The sequence below is a fragment of the Podarcis filfolensis genome (genome assembly GCF_964270895.1).
Source record: "Podarcis filfolensis genome assembly, chromosome: 12".
Classification (NCBI taxonomy): Eukaryota; Metazoa; Chordata; class Lepidosauria; order Squamata; family Lacertidae; genus Podarcis; species Podarcis filfolensis.
In genome coordinates this window covers 42,775,308-42,795,774 of record NC_139614.1, presented here as the reverse complement: position 1 = coordinate 42,795,774, position 20,467 = coordinate 42,775,308, and the positions used below count along the sequence as shown (strand labels likewise).

The 20,467-nt window shown below is 43.1% G+C and overlaps 1 protein-coding gene and 1 long non-coding RNA gene across 2 annotated transcripts in view; both read right to left on the bottom strand.

The window, feature by feature from the left end:
- Positions 1 to 20,467, bottom strand: part of LOC310746269 — a 467,056-nt gene that overhangs the window by 282,227 nt on the left and 164,362 nt on the right. The gene's annotated exons all lie outside the window — the stretch shown is intronic.
- On the bottom strand, positions 1,267 to 14,327 carry KLF6 (KLF transcription factor 6). Its single transcript, XM_083580026.1, has 4 exons — positions 13,488 to 14,327; positions 9,727 to 10,306; positions 6,479 to 6,602; positions 1,267 to 5,012 (listed from the first exon to the last, which is right to left on the bottom strand). The coding sequence occupies exons 1-4, from the start codon at positions 13,587 to 13,589 to the stop codon at positions 4,961 to 4,963; spliced, it is 858 nt and encodes a 285-aa protein (XP_083436152.1). The 5' UTR covers positions 13,590 to 14,327; the 3' UTR covers positions 1,267 to 4,960.

The following is a 20,467-nucleotide window of genomic DNA, read 5'->3' as shown; positions in this document are numbered from 1 at the left end:
TTATAACAAACTTCACTTCCCAGGATCCTTTGCGGGGGAAAGCCATGACTACTGAAGTGCTGAAGGTATAACAGTGCTTCAAATGTCTCGTGTGGATGTGGCCTTGGGATACCCTGAATACATATGAAACCCGATTTTAATTTGCTCTCATTCCAAATCATTGAGACTTATAGGTCCATTGGTTTCATTTATTCATTATGTGTGGTCCTCCCTGGAACTGTGCACTTCTACTTCCGTTAAATTATGAGATGAGGCATATTGAAGACAGAACCTGGAAACTACCACAGTAGGGCCTCAAATGTAGCAGCTTGCAGGGATTCTGGCAGCCATGGGAAAGCACTGGATCGGGAAGTTTTCATGTTTGACATTTTATTATGTTTTTATATGTACTGGAAGCTGCCTAGAATGGCTGGGGAAACCTAGCCAGATGGGTGGGATATAAGTAATAAAATTATTTATTATTATTATTATTATTATTATTATTATTATTATTATTACACTGTCTCTTTCCAGTAAGGAAAAGAGTACATCCTCAACTTGTATTCCACCCTCCAAATTTACGGGAAAAGGACCAATCAGAGGGCTGGAAGGGGCCACAAGGGCCATCTTGCAATGCAGGAATCAGTTATCATGAGATTCAAGGCCTAAGATTTCCAATAGTGATGCTTTCTTCCCTAGGTAGTGGGTGGGGTGTGTCTGGAAGCTAGCCTACCATATGTACAAAAGTAAAATCTCAATTCATTGCTCCACCCATTTTTGCTTCTGGCTCCTCCCACCAGTGGTATATGGCCCTTGGGAGGTTGCCCAAAAAGGAAGGAGGCCCTCAAGCAGAGAAAGCTGTTCCCTACACCTGGACCTTCAGTTGTCTAAAGTTATGAAACGGGACTCATAATAGAATTGCAAGAAAAGAAACACACTTCTCTCCCGCATAATTTTCATCGCCTTCTATACACAGATGCAGAATATGCATGTTCAATGCACTTCACGTTTTTTGCTGAGTGACCACAATTGGGGCACATGGAGCAGATTTATGTATGTTGCATCGAAGGAAGTATAAGTGGGTTAGACGAATTCTCATTTGGCAAAGCTTAGCTCCTTACCTTGACCAGGCAAGCCTAGCTAAAGCACTTTTAAGAACCATTGCCATCCCATCTGGAGCCAAGCAAATGGCGTGTTCCCAGTGAATCAGGGGCAACTCTAGATAATGGAAATTCTGTTACCACTTTTAATTCCACTGAAGCAAAACCAAAGAAAGAGACCCAAAAATGCTGATAAGAATTTTTTTTATGTTATTCCAATAAAAAATACATTCATACAGAAATATAACAATCTTGCAAAAAACAATTTCAAATAAAATCTTGTAAAACAATTTTTTTTTACAAAAATCTTACAAAGAGATTCTTTAGATAACAGGGTGCTTCCAAAAAACAAACGAACAAAAAAAGGAAAAAAGAAAGAAAGAAAGAAATTTTACGAATAGAAATTCTCTTCTGAAATTTCAAGCAATTTTTTTTTCTCTCCGCTTTATTGAGGCTCGGTTATCACCTGAACAAAATGTACTTGTTTAAACTTACAAAACTGACAGGCATAATTTGACATATGGCACACAGCCCCCCATTCCAAAACCGTTTTGATGCTTCACAATCAAGAAAAGCTAATGCAAGGGGATTTATTAAATTTCCATGTTTTCCTCCTTGAGCATTAATAGTTATTATGCTTCAGCAGAAAGCATTGCAAAATAGGTAAACAAAAAACCCACCCCTGAAATGCCCCCAAACAAATAGAAAAACCCTTCTTAATTGCCTTGTTCCACTTGTGATGATCGGGATAAACATACAGGTATAGACCTCCCATTTTTACTATGGAGAATGCTCCATGTATGAAATGTTTCTCTCACTATAGCTGCAAGGAAGTCCCTCAACAGGGGGGGGGGGGGAGAGCAAGGCAGATCCTACATGCATGAAGCTCCACATGTAACATGAGAGCCCTACAGATTGTAGACAATATAAACCTTTTTCCTAGGGCATATTTACTTTTTGTTTTTTTAAAAGTGCACACTCAAGTATATAAAAATTGAACACAATACAAAAGGGGCAGGCCTGTGTGTTCCTTAGAATTGGATAAATTAGTGTCTAATGTGTTCTAGAGAACTATTTAACCTTCACCACCAGTTCCTGGAAAAGATGTCCGAAACAGCAAGAAATAGGTTATCACTGTGGTTTGTGGGTAAGTACAGCACGGCTGGGGAAGGCAGTTCTGAAACTCACTGACTTAACTTCTGGGGGATGGCTGCATCTAAGCTCTCTCATGAAAACCATCTTGCGCCTTCAGCTGAAATGTAAATGCCCAAAGTAACAAAGCAATCATCAAGGAGCTCATTCCTAGATCTTCTGAATAAGCTTCCAGACAGAAGCCAAAGGGGTGGATTTAGGTTGGAGGATTTTTGTTGTTGTTGTGGTCACCTGCTAGAATTATCAACTGCTAAATGTGGCACAGGAGGTGGAGACCCCGTTGCCCTCCAGATGCCATGCAACCACAACTCCCATCAGCCCCTGCCAGAATGGTCAAAGTCAGGGATTGTGAGAGTTGTGGTTCAACGACATCAGAGACCAAAGGTTCCCTACCTCTGATGTAGCACTTCCAGATGATGTGGAAACATGTCACTAAGTGAGCTAGGCCCTCAAGGTGATGTACCAAATCAGTGCCCTTCGGGAGAGATGGAGAGCCAGCCAGATACCAGCAGAAAGTTGGTTGGAAGGTCCAGTTGGGACAAGAGGGGCAGTCGTGGGACCTTGCCAAGGTAAAAGAGAAATGGCAGGCTCATTGGTCTGGAGAGAGAGAACCTGATTCAGAAAGCTGCCAAGTTGCATTGAAAGATGCCCAATTCCGCAGTAGCCTCAGGAAAAGGTTCCGATCTGCTCCATTCGCTTGACAGTCGGGGATTTTTGAGCTCGCAAGTGTGCCCCGACACAGAAGCGAATGCAGCCCAGCTTTCTCTTTGCAAGAATCGCTTGCGCCCATCGGAGCCTCTCTTCCACCCCCAGGCTGCTGCCCAAACCCGTTTTAAAGTAGTCTGCAAGCCAATAATATTTTTAAAAAATTGTTTTTATGTGTTTAGTGACCACCACTTGTTTGCTTCCTTTACAAAACTTAAGGAAAAGCAGAGGACTTCTTATGGGCTGCCATATTTCACAGGAAAGAACTCAATTCTTTCCTTGAAAAATATATATTATCCATACACACACACACAAACACACAGTGCTTACAAATACTATACAAACAAATATATACACCCAATAAACTTTCTGCCTGCTTGGTATTTTTTTTTGTTTTGTTTTGCTTTTTCCATTTTAAAAAAGAGAGAGTTTTATTTTAGTATTAACCAAGAGAAAGCTTGATATAAAGACATGGAACTTGTGCCATTTTAAGCAGATGATTATTTTTGTAATGCTCCTACACTTTTAAAAAGGGAGGAATTGTAACATTTTGAGGTACATGGGAAAGGGAGGTTCAGGGTGCATGTTCTGTACACATATTATTGGTTGTGCAAGGATGTATAAACAGGGATTTTCAAGGTGGCAGAACCGGTCATATTATTCCATGGGATTTTTAAAAGGAAAAGTGTAATATTGTATTGAATGTCCAAAGATGCTTTTCTACATGGAAAAAAACCCTGAAGATCAGCCTATGCTTTCCTCCACCTCTTCATAATTTACATTTGATACAGTACAAATGTCAGGTGACAAGAGAGCCTTAATGAAGCACAAATCACCCATACCCCTGTATAAGACCTCTTGCGAGAAGAGATCACTTTTGCATAAGGCACCATTATTAAGGTCAACAGTGCATTAACAGCTAGAAAACCAGAAATTAAGAGACCTCAAGGCATAAATAAAAGAGAAAAGGAACAAAAAAACAAAACCCCAACATAGCTGCATGAGAATTTTCTTTTCTTTTCTTAAAAAATATTACAGTTTCTAACCTACAGTGGTTTTATCCACCCAACAGGACAAAAAAAATAAAAAAATAAAAATCCAGGATCTGTATGTTATGTAACATTAAACCAATTGCATTGTAGCAGCTTTTTAACTGGAATTGAGAGAGGGGGAGAGAAAACAAAAGAAATACCTGCAAGTCCTGATTAAAGAATGGAAAAGCATATAGTTCCCCAGAACCATGCAATAATCTTTGTATTATAATGAAAAAGTTATAGGTTGTGTTATATTGTAAATACACAGCTTATACAATGGATTACAAATGAGCTCTGTAGCAAGTAAAACAAGCTACTTGACACATTGCACATTTAAGAGCTGGACCAGACACCAAAAGCTCCTCTCACACAGGATAGGGGCCCCTCCCTCCATTCTGGTGTCCTGACTCGCCACCCCCTCCCCTCCATCTTCCCCTCCCTCTTTCTTTTTCTTTCTTTTTTTTTTTAAAGGTGCAGACACCCCTTTCGCCCTGCCCCTTGGAAATGATTGATCGCTCCTTTCTTGCGGCATACTCCTCACATACGCAAATGATTCCCCCGCCCTCCCCCATTCAGCTGACCTTTCCTCTCTCTCTCTCGCTTACGGTTATAAAACAACCACAAGGAACGAAACGGAAGGAAAATGAAACAAACAAACAAAAAGTATTCATGTGCCTCAGCATACAGTCGCCCAGTATGATCCTCAATAACATACAGTCGTCCAATCATTAACATTCTCAGTGCACGTGCTCACGGCAGAAGGCGTAGAAGGTTGGGTGCCAGCGTACGAGACCCACAACCGTGCGGTCGCTATGCCGTTTCCTTTCATGACTTGTTTAGCCCTCTGAAGACCTTCCAAGGAAGAGAGGCCCTGGAGGCAACTGGGTTAGGGTGCAAAATGGCATGCTTTGGCTGGAACACGCATCCCTTCTTTCAAGGCTGGTTGACCTCGAAGCCTCTTAGCCCACAGGATTCGACCTCTTCACCCACTCAGAGATGCCTCTTCATGTGCAGGGCCAGGTGGTCGGACCTGGAGAAACACCTGTCAACGGAGAAGAGGGGAGAATTTTGAGGACTATCTTCCTATAGGGGAGTGAATTGGGTTAGACCAGGAGGAGTTAGCATGGCTTCCTCCAGATGTTGCAAGACTATGACTCTGCTTGTCCCATTCCACTGGCCATGCTGGACTGATCCGAGTTAATATTCCAATAACATCCAGACGGCACCACATTGGGGACTGCTGTGGTAGGTTATCAGGCCCTATAAGTCCATCCGAGAGACACAAAATTTGATTTGGGAGACCCAAGCGCAAAGCCCTTTGGAATCCTATTGTACCCCAGCCTTACTATCCTCAGTTGCAACAGAGGCAAATACTACAGAGCACCTTTACGGAGCATACTTAAAACAAAAGTAACGTGCAGAATTAACTCCACTGCAATCTGTGTGACTTGGGACTGGTTCGTGCGACCTTGGGGCATAGAGATAGGTTGTCAAGTAGGCGAACAGAGGAACAGAGTGGTCACTCCGCCACTTGGCCAGAATGCAAAATGCTGTGTCAAAGCAAAGTGTGCAGAGTGGCACCACAGTCACGTTCCCGGTCATTCACCTATCGGGCTGACATTCATATCCTGAAAGGAGCTCGGAATGGCATGCAAGGGTCACAGCAACCCCATGAGACAGACTAGGCTCATCTAAATCGATCCAAGGGAGCATCCTGCAAGAATCTTAGCCTAAGTTCACCTGCTACAATAACTCTTTACAGTCCTCTTCCAATAACTCATTGTGACAGAAGGCTGGTGCAAAAGAGACCCAAACGAAGATGGCTAAGCAGACGAGCTATTTCTTAGAAGACATAAACTGCCTTGGAAGTTTTGGAGGAAAGCGAAGGTGACTCACAGAATACTAGGAGTTGGGAGAGAGACCACCACGGGGACCAAGTCCACCTCTTTGTAATGTGGCAGCATTTGCTAGGTGTTTAACTACACCATAGCAACCCAACCCAACCCAACCCTTCCAAGACGTTCATTGAAAGAGACCCTACAGACTGCTCCTCCTCCTGTCAGCTTCTTCTGCTTTCCTCCTGATCTCAGCATCAGAAGTCACTCTATTATTTAACCTGTATCCGTGCAGACACTATCTAAAATGCATTAACTTCAATCCACTTAATTCTGGGAGTATTTCCACTGGAATTTCAAGTAGGCTGCTCTGAAATATGTAACTGGAAACGTTTTTCCTTTAAGCGGAGACAGAATTGATTCACCTGATCAGAGACTTATTTCTCTCTCTTTTTGCACTGTTAGAACTAAAAAGCTACACTGTTGCTGATCACTGAAGCTGGATGGTTCCTTTGAAAAGCTCCGGTGCAATGGGACAGAGCTGATACTTGATGAAACTGCCTGTGCCTTGGTGGCTTCATCTGTGTGGAGGGCTTAAGTCATTGCTTCCCATGGAAGCACGGGGGAGGAGGGAGGTGCAGGGGTTATTAAAAGAGAGTGCCCATTCACGTACCTGTCACAGTGACTACATTTAAAAGGCTTGGCACCCGTGTGCTTTCTGAAGTGTCTGGTTAACTCATCACTCCTCGCAAAACGCCACTCACACCCTTCCCATGAGCATCTGTAAGGCTTTTCTCCTGCAAATAAAACATACCAAAGATTATTAACCGTCCGTTTCTCTCTCCAAGCAAAGATGAATATTGATTCATTTGTTTTTAACATAGGAAATAAGGCCACTCAATTTAATTCACAACAGCACACTAAGTACTTCCGAGAACGCTGATGGAGAATTTAGATGTTTCTGAGCTGACAGCTTTGCTGCAACAGCAAAACATCAAGCCTTGACTGGAAAACATGCCAGTAATGTAAGCCTTGTGCAGCTGCATCCTAGGAATTCTCTGAGTGTTTAGAATACAGGCTTGTAAAATCACCACTAACCTGGTCACCTAGGGCGAATAAGAACTGCCTCCAAATGTCCAGATTGTTATAGAAGTTTAATAGAAGTTGGTTCTCTATATCTTTTAGGCTCAAAACAACTCATATAGACCATGCTTGGAGGTCTCCTGTGCTAGTAGCTTTTGTGGACTTCCTGCTACACAATAGCAGCAAATTATGGGTTGCACGCTCCAAATTGTACTCATAGACTAAACCCACTGAAAACAATGGAGTCGAATTAGTTAGGCCTAATGTGCATTCATGGATTTAATAGGTCTTCTCCAAGTATAACTTAAGCACATACAACCCAGTATATATTGGGTTCACCTATTAGATACATAGGTTAGGCCGATCAATATTGGATGGTAGTGAGAAACCTAACCTACAAATTTGGGGCCATTCAAAGGGGAGAATTATTATTAACTATTATTAAGCCAGAATGTTTGGATGCCAGCCTTAATCCTGACAATATGGGAAAGCAAGTCTTAGACCAGGCACCCCCAAACTCGGCCCTCCAGATGTTTTGGGACTATCATTCCCATCATCCCTGACCACTGGTCCTGCTAGCTAGGGATGATGGGAGTTGTAGTCCCAAAACATCTGGAGGGCCGAGTTTGGGGGTGCCTGGTCTAAGACTCTCCCAAGGTTCCATTCCATGTCTTTCTATCGCTCTAGAAATCTAGCGAGTGTGAAAATGTCTGTCCCCGAATTGTGAATATCTAATTGCTTTGCCCACACAGCCAACCACCTTCCCCATGACTACATGGGTGAAAGTGGGCTAGCGTAGGGTGCGGGGAGCAGAGAAAAAACAACAACACAGAATTTCCCAATTCATTGTCATTCAGGTGTTTTAGACTACCAGGCCCCAGCGAGCATGGTCAACCATCAGGGATGATGATACATGTTGTCCAAAACACATGGATAGCAGCAGGTTGGGAAAGGCTAGAGTGGAGAGCAAAACCACCTTCATCAGCAGATCATAAAAATGCATTCTGGCCCAGAGATTCTGGTTATAAGATTCTATGGCTTAACACTATTTGTTTGATTTCTGCAGAATAACGGGCATATGAGAGCTAAGCTCTCCCTCGCTCACCAGGCTGCGGAAGCATAGAACAGATCCATCTTTTTTGTATTCCCCTCTTCAAATGGTGAAAAGAACATCTTTGAAGAGGAGACCTCTAAGCTGTTTGTCTCAAGGTGCAGAATCTCGCTCTGCACCTTGAGCTGGAGATTGGTATGCCAGCCAGCGGCTCTGCACATCTAACCACAGTCATCAAGCACTCTAGAATATTAATGTCAAAAAGCAACTACTTTCACTATAAAAAATTTATAGAAACCCTGGAGTGCCTGCCCGCTTCAAATCCTTTCAAGTTAAGCTAGGGAACTGAGTTTTGTTTTGTTTAAATCTAGGTTTCATACTAGTAAAATCCTGTTTGCTTAGTGTTAGCAAAACCACATGATAATGAAACACTCATAAAGTCCGCCATTGTCTTTATGATCATAAACATCTCTCTCAAAAGATCATTTTACTTCTGTCAATGCACACACAGCTAGCTTGAGGCAAGTCCAGCAATTAAGGGAACTAGTTACTCTTCTGCTATTAAATGAATCAATGAGGAATCTGTCCTTCAGAATCAGGACAAAAATCTCCAATTTCTGAGAAATGTTTCCATTTCCTTTTGCTGTTGCTGAGTTTCAAAGCTAGTTCTCTGTTGTTGTTTTTGTTGTTGTTGTTTTTGAGGGATTCCCTCCACCTCCTTGGAAAAACAATTTAACAATTGTGCATCTTCTCAAGCACCAGCTAATTACAAAACAGGAACCAAACATGTGCAAGAGAGAGAAAAGTTAACTAGCCTCATCCAAGCTTTGCACATAGAAGTTTGCAACTGGCTAATGCAGAACAAAAATGAGGAAGTGATGCCTTGCATTTTGGAAACCTCAGCTGTTATTGCATCATCTGATGGCCCCAAGCTCTTGCTCCAGAAATTGCGTAACATTATGACACTATTAGCATCAAGGGTTTTCCTTACAGTTATCACCAACCAAAGTCAGACATGAAGCTAAATCCAGATGGGTTGCCTAGAATAAGGGACAAAAACTTCTGCTGAACTGTAAATCAGAGATGGGGAACCTATGGCCTTCCAGATATTGATGAACTACAACTCCCATCATCTCTGGTCATGGGTCATGCTGGCTGGGGCTGATAGGACATGGGAGTCCAGCAAACATCTGGAGGAACCATATGCTCTCCATGTCTGCCAGTCCTAATAATGGCATCCTGGTGCATAGTTCTGCTGGCCATGAACAGCAAGGGAAGGGGAAGAGAAAGAGGATGATGCTGTCATTGAGAACCAGCCACCAGCTGAAGTATTAAGCAGAAGTCCTATAGAAATCATATGTGATGGTGAACACCATTAGCCTGCCACATCTTAGGGCCCAAGCCATGGAAGGTTTGACACACATCCTAGTAAGAGAAAGCTACCTGCCAGTGCTATAGGAACAGGAAGCAAATGGGGTCCCCCTTATTACATTTATATCCTGCCTTTCTTCCATGATGGAACTGTAAACAGTGTTCCCAGAAGGCCTCCTAGCTCACTGCTGACTGGTCACAGACCTTCTTAACTGCACCAAAAACTCCATATCTTGTGGCTTCAGATCACAGCCAAGTGGGATGAGACAAGGTGTGCTTGAACCCACACATGAACAAGTAGCTGAGGCCACCTTAGTATGCCCCAGTTTTGTTTTCTTCCATGGAAAACACAAAGTGACCACTATTTGGATCACCCAAGACCAGATGTTTGGATCGCCCAGTGGAGAAGATCTCACCTGTATGGGTACGTTGATGTGCTTTCAGATGTGAACTTTTGGTGTAAACCTTTCTGCACCCATTGAACTGACACCTGTGGATCCGCCGCCTCCCATCCGGAGAGGCATCGCCGTTCACTGGGGCACCCTTTTCTGCAGTCTTTCCACCACTACCAGTACGAATTTTGCCTGGCGAATGCAATTCACCAGGCGCAGAATTCCACGGTTGGGAAGATGCTTCCTTCCCCAACTCAGGGGAGGAAGGAGGAGTCGACGTGACAGATGAACTCAAGTTTCCTGTACTGGTCAAGCCCAAGACATCACTAATGGGATCAGATGTAAATTTTGTTGTAGGCGAAAGTTCCTCAGAGCTGTCAGAAGATTCACTGCTGATGTCAGAATTCAAGCTGTTAGTCTCTAAACTCTGAGTCTTTACGCTTTCCTCCTTTGGAACACACGTGGCCTTCTGTTCAGATTCCTCCTTTTTCTCACGCGCCAAAATAATTTTGGTCCACAGATCCTCTTGACTGTCAAATTTTATCTCAGAGGCAGATACGTAGCAAGGCTCACTCTGAAGGTATCGTTCCAGCTCTAAGCATGTCTACAAAAAAAATAAACACAATAAATTAAAGTTAAATTTCTTTTTTTTTTAAAAAAAGTGCAAAGCTATAGAAGCCATTCTCCAGAAACATCAACCAAACCATGTGTGTGCAAAGGATGGGATGTTTATTTCTGGTTGCTAGGCTCCCTTAAAGTAATAGGCCACTCAACCCTCATTTAATGACTGTTACAGTAAACAATGCAGTTCCCAAGAACTGGGCTGGAGTTCAAACACACATAGAAAGAGTTCAAATCCACCTACATTTTCCAGCCATTACTCTTATTGTGTGAGCTGAAAAATCATCTCCTAGAAAGGAGATGTTCAATGGGTTGGCTTGAAAGTGACTCTGTTCTCACCCCAACCCCCCAGTTTTAATCAGGCCTTTCTACACTTTCCAGTATTTTATTAACTAAGAGGCCTTCCAAGTGAATTGTGTGATCTCCGCAGAAAGTTGTCAAGCTAGACTTCCACCGAGCTGACAGCACCAGCCCTCTGAACTCAAGAAACATGTGCGGTTGCGGCAAAGTCATGATCCATATTCAGGGGGAACCCACCAAGCCAGCCCATTTCCTGCAGATGAAAACTCAGCCTAAGGGAGACGTTCAAAGAATGCCAGTTCTTCCAAGCACACTGGCATGAGTTTTGCGTAACTTGGAACAATTCTGGTAGAAATGATAGCGGCCTAAGGAATTTCAGTGAACAAAACCTTTCAGAATGATAATGCGATGCTGAGAAGAAGAAGAAAGTTTGAGAAAATGGAATTGCAGGGAAAGCAGTCAAAGGAGAAATACAACTTTTTGAGGTCCTGCTGGGAGCCCCACATTGAAGAATTTTATCTACTGGCCAAGAGCACAACCGTATGAGTCATCTCCCTATTTCTTTCACTCAATGCCAAAAGAGACTTCCTTTTAAAACCCTGAACTTCTGCCAAGAAAGTACACGGTTCAGATAGACATGCAACGGGCCATGTAAAATAAAATGAAATAAAGTAAGCTATCCTCCCTGCTGCAATAGGAGACAAGCAACCCTCCGAGTGACACAAATGTGTTTCCAAATTCCTAACAAACTAAAGAGAACTTTGGAAGAAATGCAAGCATTTATCTCTCTCTTTTTTGGGGGGGGGGTCTATCAGTGCACACTTCATTTCCCCTTCACTATCATCCCCATAATTAAAGATCAGCATGTTAATGGAACTAAATATATAAGGGGGTTTTGTGTGTGTGTGTGTGTTTATGGACAAATATATCAGACTCCATAGTTACCTTATTTTAAGCAGGAACCACCCCCCCATCCCCATAAGCAAAGCTGACTCCAAAAGCAAATGTCACACATTTCACTCTCTTAAGTGTCAACTTAATGGGAGTTTCTGTCACAGTACGTGGCCGATTTTTACACTTCTCCCCCATCTGTTTAGGCTCTACTCCTAAGCACACTTACCTGGGAGTAAGGACCACTACTGACCTATGGGGCTTGTTTCAGAGTAATCATGCCCAGGTTTTGACTGACCATTTCTCCCCTCTTGTTAACTGAAGGCTGGGCCAAAAAGTGGAAGAGACTGCAAGCTTAATCAATATTTATCGGTTTCCCTATAATTAGGGAACTGATTTGCAGTGCACTTCAAAAATAAAACAAGACACATCATTTCTATAAGGAAACAGGAAGGGAATTGACAGAAAGGGGCAGGTTCAAATTTCTTATTCAGGGTGGATTTAAAATTCCCCCATTATGCAAATCAGCCTGAAGGACTGGCCTGAAGCTCCAAAGGAGGTTTTGAAATTATTCAAAAGGCTACAGTGGGATCCATATCTAGCTCTGGGTTAAAATCCCAGAAATGCCTGAAGGAAAAACTATTTAGATCAATTTCAATTACATACTATTGGTGCTGCCTTGGAAAGAAAAAAGAAAGAAGGGGGGGGATGGAGAGGGGAATTGGAAATGGGGAATTTCAAAACATGCGCAAGGTTTCAACCTTCTTGATAGGTTCTCAGGCTTTACAAACAAAACCTCCAGACTGATTTGATCTGGGTACTCAGCTGGGCTTAAAGAGAGAGAGAGAGAGAGAGAGAGAGAGAGAGAGAGAGAGAGAGAGAGAAGGAGCAAATATCACAGCTAGGGGAAGAGGCAAGTAAGTAAACACTCTCTCTTCACTTACACCCCCCCTCCAAGGGGGGAAAATCCAAGACAATGCAAAAACAATCTTGTTTCCAAGCAGACCAATTACTTGTACTAACAAACAAGCGCCCCCCCCCCCAGAAAAGAAAAAAAACCATGTCCATTAAAGGCAACAAACCTCCCTCTTTCCCTCCGCTAGGAAGACTCACAGCAATTAAAAAGGGGGGGGGGAGGAGAAACAAAACAGTATCATTGTCATATGACTGACAACTCAGGAGCGGGGGGGGGGTAGCGGATAAGAGAGGGGAAAAAATAATAATTAATGGTTAACATGCAGCAGGGAGTTAGAAGGTTGGAAATTCTGCTAAGGAAAATAATACTGGGAGGGGGGGGAGATTATTTTTTAAAAATCCAATTTCCAACCATTTCTCTTCCCCCCCCCCAAAAAAAGTGGGGGTGTAAAAAAAGCAAAAAAACCCCGGTGGAAATGAAAGACAGTTTGGATGACAAGACCCAGTTGTAGTGTTTGGATCTGCTTCAAGGCGGGGGAGGGGGGAGAGAGAGGAGAGACAACTTTGCTAGGAACTAGATCAAGCAAAATGCAAAACGCAGGACTTGCGGATTTATGCTATTTATTTTTTTGTGGCAACATTTCGCTCCCGGGGTTGTTGTTTTGATGGCTGGCACACACACACACACACACACACACACACAGAGAGAGAGAGAGAGAGAGAGAGAGAGAGGCAGGACAGGCATTCAGAAATACACCAGCCACTGTCCAGAAGCAGTGACAGCGGCGCTGGGCATAAACAGCACTTCTCCCGGTAGCGAGCAAAAACAAGCATGCACGGCATAAAAAAACCCAGAAAGCAGATATAACAAACAGTGTTGCACAGCAGCCCAAACAAACACATTTGCTTGAAACAATAATGTTACTATTTAAATTTTTTTTAAAAAAAGGTTCCTGCAGGAAGCCTTCCTAAAAGGCAAGCCTCTAACCTCGTTTATCAGTGTTGCTCCGAATTAAAAGCAACGTTTGCCCAGCACAAGCAGATATCCTTCGGTTTACCTGTTGCCAATATTCCTCCAGAGATGGTAAAGCGGAGAAGTAACCAGTGTCGTGGACAATTTGGAGTTCCTGAAAGATGCTACACATTGGAAGCACATCCATGGTTTTTTTTGTTTGTTTTTGTTTTCAAGGGGAAGGGGGGAAAAGAAGTTGCAACAAATAAACCCTCCACAGGGTCAACGTCCGATTGCAATGTCTCTCGTCGTAAGGAAGAAGAATAAAAAGCACAAGTATCAGATACACCGCTACAGATGTTTCTCAGCTGCTACCGCTGCTGCTGTCGTCGGTAGTCGTGATGGCAGGTGATGGCGAGAGAAATACGACCAGCTATTTACAAAGTCCCACTTCCTCCTCCTCCTCCTCCAGAGGGAAAGACGGCCACAAAGAAGAAGACAGGTTTGTTTTTTTCCTCTTTCAAAAATAAAAATAATTATATATTAAATTCCTCTTCGGCAGTTCAGATGCAAAGGGTATTTTTTTTAAATATAATAATAATAATAAAGCAAAAGTTTCATGCAAAGTTTAATTGCACAGCAATATCAAGGTATGGATATATATATATACATAGATCTATATATATATATATATATATATATATCTTGCAGTCTCCAAAATGCAGCTGCTGCTGGTAAATCTTGCTTTCCACTCCTGGGGTTCTCTCCAGAAGATACTTGCTCAGGAGCCTACTCAATATTTGCAAACACTGAGATGACTGCGAATGTAACCCCCAGGAAAACTTCCCTATTCAAAGCTCTCCTTGGCCACAACCTCCTCCTCTTTCTACTCCCCTCCTCCTTCTACTCCCTCCCTCTTTTCGGCTCCCCCCTCCCTCGCGCTCCCAGCTACTCTCGCCCCGCCCCCTTTACTCCTTCTCCTCCACCCCCCCTCCCTCCGCCACCTCGTGATCCCATTACGCCGGCTCCGAGCGCTGCCCAATCTCGAACAACAAAACTCGTTACACCGCGTTCCAATGATGTCAGAGGAGCCCAATGGGCGCCCGCGACGCATCCCGGCTCCTCCTGGCGTGACCGAACCTCTCCGTGACGCCGCGCCCGATTGGGCCGATTCGAAATTCGAGCCGCCCTGATTGGCCGGCCGCGCGGCAGGCTATTTTTAGAAGGGTATATAATGCCGGGGAGCCTGTTTTAGAGAAGCGACTCGGAGCGAGAAGGGGAACGTTTTGCTTGTTGTTTGCGGTTGCTAGAGAAGGAGAGGGGAGGAGGGGGAGGTTGCAATGCTGAGCGTGGCGTCCGGGGGCGCTGCTGAGCCGCGCAGGAATAGCAGAGGGAAGCTGAATCGCCTTAGACGTTGCAACAAGCTTTTTACCAGGGGAAACGGGGGGGGGGTTGTCATTACACGTGGGTAACGTTTTCTTACGTGCATTGTCTCCCGTGCATTCCCCACAATGCAACAGAATTCTGCTCCTGGCGTTCAGCGGTGCAGTTTGCAGGAGAAATCGATTCCTCTACCCCGAAAAAAAATAAATGGTTTCAACTTTAATGCGTGCTTACTCGGAGGAAAGTCGCACCGAATTCAAAAGGGGTTTTTTTTCCGATTTGCCAGCAAGCGAAGGCTTGGAGACTTGCGCTTAGTGGGGCTGCACTGTAAATGGATATTTGTTGCAGCGCCCCTTAACTAATGCTGGCTTCTGTCGAGAGATCATTTGCTACACAGCAGCCCCTTACACTGCTTTAGGGAAAAAATAGCTGTAATGGATGGTGGTGGTGGTTTCTTTAAAAAATAAATCTAGTTTTTGCATTCCACCCCCAGCTCTGCTAACTGTATCTGCCCTAACCCTTGTGAGTTTCGTTTCTTCAGTTTCATGGTGGTTTCGTTTAGGAAGTGCTTCCCATGAAAGCATCCTGGAAGCGTAATATATATATATAAAACCATTTTTATATATATTTAAAATGATTACACCCCATACCAAAAAATAATTACATACATGAAAGCAACTTCAGATCCGTTGAAGAGACTGACAGAAAAATCTCCACTTAGAAGAAAGCATTCCTCGCAGGGTTGTTGTGAAGAGAACCAGACATCCCATTTTGAGCTTCATGGGGATGGGTGGGGTAAAAATGTAATAATTAAGCCCAGGGATCTACTTATTTACTGCATTTCATAGAATTATATAGTTGGAAGGGTCCCAGAGGTTTTCTAGTCCAGCTCCCTGCAATGCAGAAATCAGGGATAAATAATGGGATGGGATGATGGGAGTTGTAGTTCAGTAGCACCTGCCAAGCCAAAGGTTTGTACACCAGCTGTATCTCAATCACCAAATGACTGCCCTCCTACAGTGCTCCATTTGTTCAAATGAGGTTGCTGTGGACCTCAGAGTTAAAATAGAGATTTCTAGCAAACCAACAATATGTTCTCATGTACCTGTCACCAGTTATGGGGGCAGCTGTCTTGCGTTTCATCTTCCCTGCCTCAACTTCTCAAATGTTCAAAAATATGTAGATATATTTAACCATGTCTACTCAGAAGAAAATCCTGTTGAGCTCAGTGGCACTTACTCTCATGTAAGTACGGTTGACATTGTGGGCTAAGACTGCAGTGCTGATCCCACTTACCTGGGAGTAAGCCCTGTTGAATTAAGCAGGACTTACTCTTGAGTAGACATGACAGGGACTGATCTAACTACCAGGGGTCTGATCTTCCCCTACTGAAGTGAACCGCCAAATGTCAAGTCTGGGTAAAAGACCTGGGTCAAAAGCAGATCCTCATGATTTTTTCACAAGATGTCACCATAATAATAATAATAAATCATAATAAGTACTATCTCTTTTGTGAATGGATTTTATACAAATAAATAGTGTGACCGCACTTGGAATACTGTGTACTGTTCTAGTTATAATACTTCAAAAAAGATAGTATAGAGCTGGAAATGATGCAGAAAAGGACCCTCAGTGTTTGGTTTAAAAATATTTTACACACCACTGTCTCTGAAAAACTTAACTCATTTGCTGAGAGTTTCATGAGCCACAGCCAAATCAATGGGTTATGCAGCAACATGGTGGATGTTTATAATTTATATCAAGAGACAAACACATGACTGGCAAGTTCCCACAAAATTTCATTTTATTTGACTATGCACCAAGACTCAATGTCCTTTAGCCCTTGGTACTTCTGTGGTGCTGATAGTTTCATACCCATGACTACATTGCTATATTGCTAATTTCCCATGCTGTTTCCGCATTTTGAGTCATATTTTATTATTGTTATTATTTCAGAGCTTAAATGGCAAGCCATTGTCCTGGTATATTATTCTGAAATTTATGTAAAAGTTAATCTGATTGATTAATAAAGGGAGGGGGGATGTTGGAATTATTTCCCAATGAAGGAAGGTTATAGCAGCATTAACCAATCCAGATGTCCTCTTTTACTCAGCATTTATCAGGATTTGTCCCCATGATGTTATCAGTGCTAATATATAATTCTCCCTTCAATAATGTTTTTGCCTGTTTATACTGTTTATCTTTATGCAAGAATTGAGAGTCTCAGAGTGTAAACTTCCAACAGTGATTTCTTATTTGTAATGTTTTGAAAAAGGAAAAACTATTTGGTTATTGGGGCACAGTGGATTGCTTCCTTTATTGATGAGGCCATCACAGCTATTGCTATCCATGTTTGCCTCAGTTACCAGCTTGCTAAGGACACAACTGGAGTCCTGATCATTTATAAATGAGATGGGGTGGGATGCGGATGCTCCTACATCCCATTGCTCTGAAAACTTTTAGATCTGCAGAACTAGCACTTTTACAAGTGCAACATAATGTATGTTCTGCACTTCTGAGACTTTTAGTATGACAGCTCTTATTCTCTGCAACTCTCTGCCTTTTGATATTAGACAAGTGCCATGGTTGTAAGTGGTTGCATGCTAAAAACTTTTTTTGTTTGGACTGGGCTCAGATTTTAAATTTTATTATGTCCATTTGTTTGTTGTATTGACTTTTATCTGTATTGCAATGATTTTATGGCATTGTATTCAACAAAGACATTAGTGCAAGGACTTCTGCCTGTGCAACAGTACTTCGTCTCCCCACATCACCCCCAAAATCTGTTCTAGTTTTTCCCCTGACTCTCTGGAGCAGATTTGTGGGAGAGGGACATACAGCCATAAGAAAGGCAGCGAAAGTCCTATTGAGCAGATGGAACGCATTTAGAGTCTAAACCTCTCAGGGAAACGCAACGATTAAGCAGCATATAAATCTTGTAGAATAAAATAATACTGGAAAAGAAGGGCTCTGGATTGCACTGGGGAAACTATGTTGTATTCTGTGTTCTGTCTTGATGACCATAATGGCTCAGGTGGGGAGGAAAAGGTTTCATGTTAAGGCATCCTTAAGAAAATACAAATAGCTTGGGGGCAGGGGAGAGATTTTTTTCAGTTTGCATTTAACAGCAAATTTACCGAATTCTTACTTTGCAAAACAGTGTGTGAACTGAAACACAGCCTTCCTTTGAAATTCACTCTTCTCCAAATTTTGCAGATTAGTTCTCCAACCAAGTGATGTGTATAAAAATGCATAAAGTGTGCATATATTCATGAAAATAACGCACAAAAATACTTTGTTAGGGGAAATTGCTTTGCACAGAATTTGTGGATGTTAGGGTAAAATTGCAGTGAAATGCTGAGGAATTTTCATGAAGGCTTTTTTTTAGGTAACTGATGTGCTAACGTGGAGAACCGACCTTAAGACAGTAAAAATGAGAAACTGAAATTGACGTATTCTCTCATCCCTTGAAAGGCGCATTGCTACTGGGATTGCTGTCCTAGGCCCCCCTTTCTAGTATGTGACAGCTTCCCCCAATGTTGAGTCCTGGCCAAAATAAATTGAAGAAGAGGGACAGTCTGCTGACATACCCCCAGCTTCAAACCTCTGTGCTCTGAAGATTTGGGAGGTCTACCTCCCTCGAGAGCTAAGCTGCTTGCATTCTGCGGCGGTGCCAGTCTCCCAGTAATCCCCAAAGGCAAACGACTGGTTGTTATGAGAGTGTATTTGGTTATGGAAATGTCTCCCTCTGTCCCACAGCAGCTTGTAACAAAGGTGTTTGCATATCGTCGGTATCATAGTAATTATTACGACTTTGGCTCTTGGTCCTGTAAGTAGTCCCAACAGAGAGTTATCACCAGCGGTGAGACAACATGATTTATTGCTGCTGTCCACAACAACAACAAACTGCATGGATGTGTATAAGAAAGCTTTGAAACGCTGGGGCAGGGTTAAAACGTTTGGAGGTAAATGCCACAGCAGACATGGAGTCTATGAAACCCAGTGGGATAGTTAGGCTCAGAACTGAGAAAGAGAGAGGTAGATGTTCTGCCTTCAGGGCTGTGATGTTTTCTCGGTCCCCTGTGATTTGTGGAGCATCATCTGATCCTAAAAAATAAATTGCACCTGGTTTTGATCACATAGATGTTCAAATGGCACCAGGAGTTACCCGAAGACCTGTTTAGCAGAGCTGATTATTCTCCGCTAGACCCTTTATTGGTGATGATAGATTTGCTCCCATTATTCAGGCCCCACCATGCTTGAGAGGCTGCTCAGCAAGCATTGTGACATAACAATTGACAGAAATTTTATTGGATTTTTTCTCGTGCATACTTCCTGGGTTCAGCACTGTCTGTGGAAGCATACGCAACATCTGTGCGTAAAGGGACCCCTGACTGTTGCGCTCATCTCACTTTATTGGCCAAGGGAGCCAGTGTACAGCTTCCGGGTCATGTGGCCGGCATGACTAAGCCACTTCTGGCAAACCAGAGCAGCGCACGGAAACGCCGTTTACCTTCCCGCTGGAGCGGTACCTATTTATCTACTTGCACTTTGAAATGCTTTCGAACTGCTAGGTTGGCAGGAGCAGGGACCGAGCAATGGGAGCTCACCCCGTCGCAGGGATTTGAACCACCGACCTTCTCATTGGCAGCCCTAGGCTCTGTGGTTTATACCACAGTGCCACCCGCATCCCAACATCCGTGCTTAGGAGTGCCTTGTATCATCTTAGATCACATGCTGTCTCAATAATCCATGTGTTGGTCACAGCCAGGTTAGACTACTGTAATGCGCTGTATTCAGTGCTGCCTTCAAAGATGATGTGGAAATGCCAACTAGGGCACAATGCAGTCCCTTTTGATCCTTTGTGTTTTAAAGGCCCATCAGCCAGGCTTTCATATCAACAAAGGAGACTAGCCGGGTGTAATTATTTTTTGACACTTGCTGGTTCCAGGGGAATAGAAGTGTCTAGTACAGGGGTGGCCAACTCCCAAGTGACTGCGGTCTACTTACAGAATTAAAAACTGGCAGTCATCTACCCCCATTTTTATGGAAGAGCCCTGTTTTTAAAGGGTTTTGGGGGAAAAAGAGGAACCAACAAACAGCCTCACTGAGTAAACTCCATCTTCTGTTCTACAGATCGTGCAACAATGGAGGATGGGGTGAGGGGGTGGGGCCGGGTTTGATTTTACCAATGCTAAGGAAAGGGACCCAGTGATCGACCATCTACCAAAACCTCCCAGGGATCTACCAGTAGATCACGATCGACCTGTTGGACATCCCTGGTCTAGTACATAACTTAATGCACACTGGTCTGGTGCCAGTTTTTAAACACCATGAGCCATGATTAAATTCTAACACTTACTGGTCCCAGGAATTTAGTAGTGTCTAGCACCCACAAACTCTTAATACTGTCTATAACATTTTCCCCTTTTGGCAAAAGTGGATGAAATTTACAGGTACAAGAACCCCTCCAGAGTGGATGAATCCTACAAAATTGCAGACAATAGAGCTCAGGAGCTTTGGGTGGGGAAAGTAAAAGAGATGCACTCTCTTCCATAATCCCTTATGTGGGATTCTTCACACAGATAGTTTTTTGAGGATAGTCCTCTACCCACATTCTGTAGCAGTAAAGTACCGGAAAGATTGTACCATGCATTTTGTGAGAAAAGTCATGTAAATAGCACGGATGGAGTCCAGGGATAA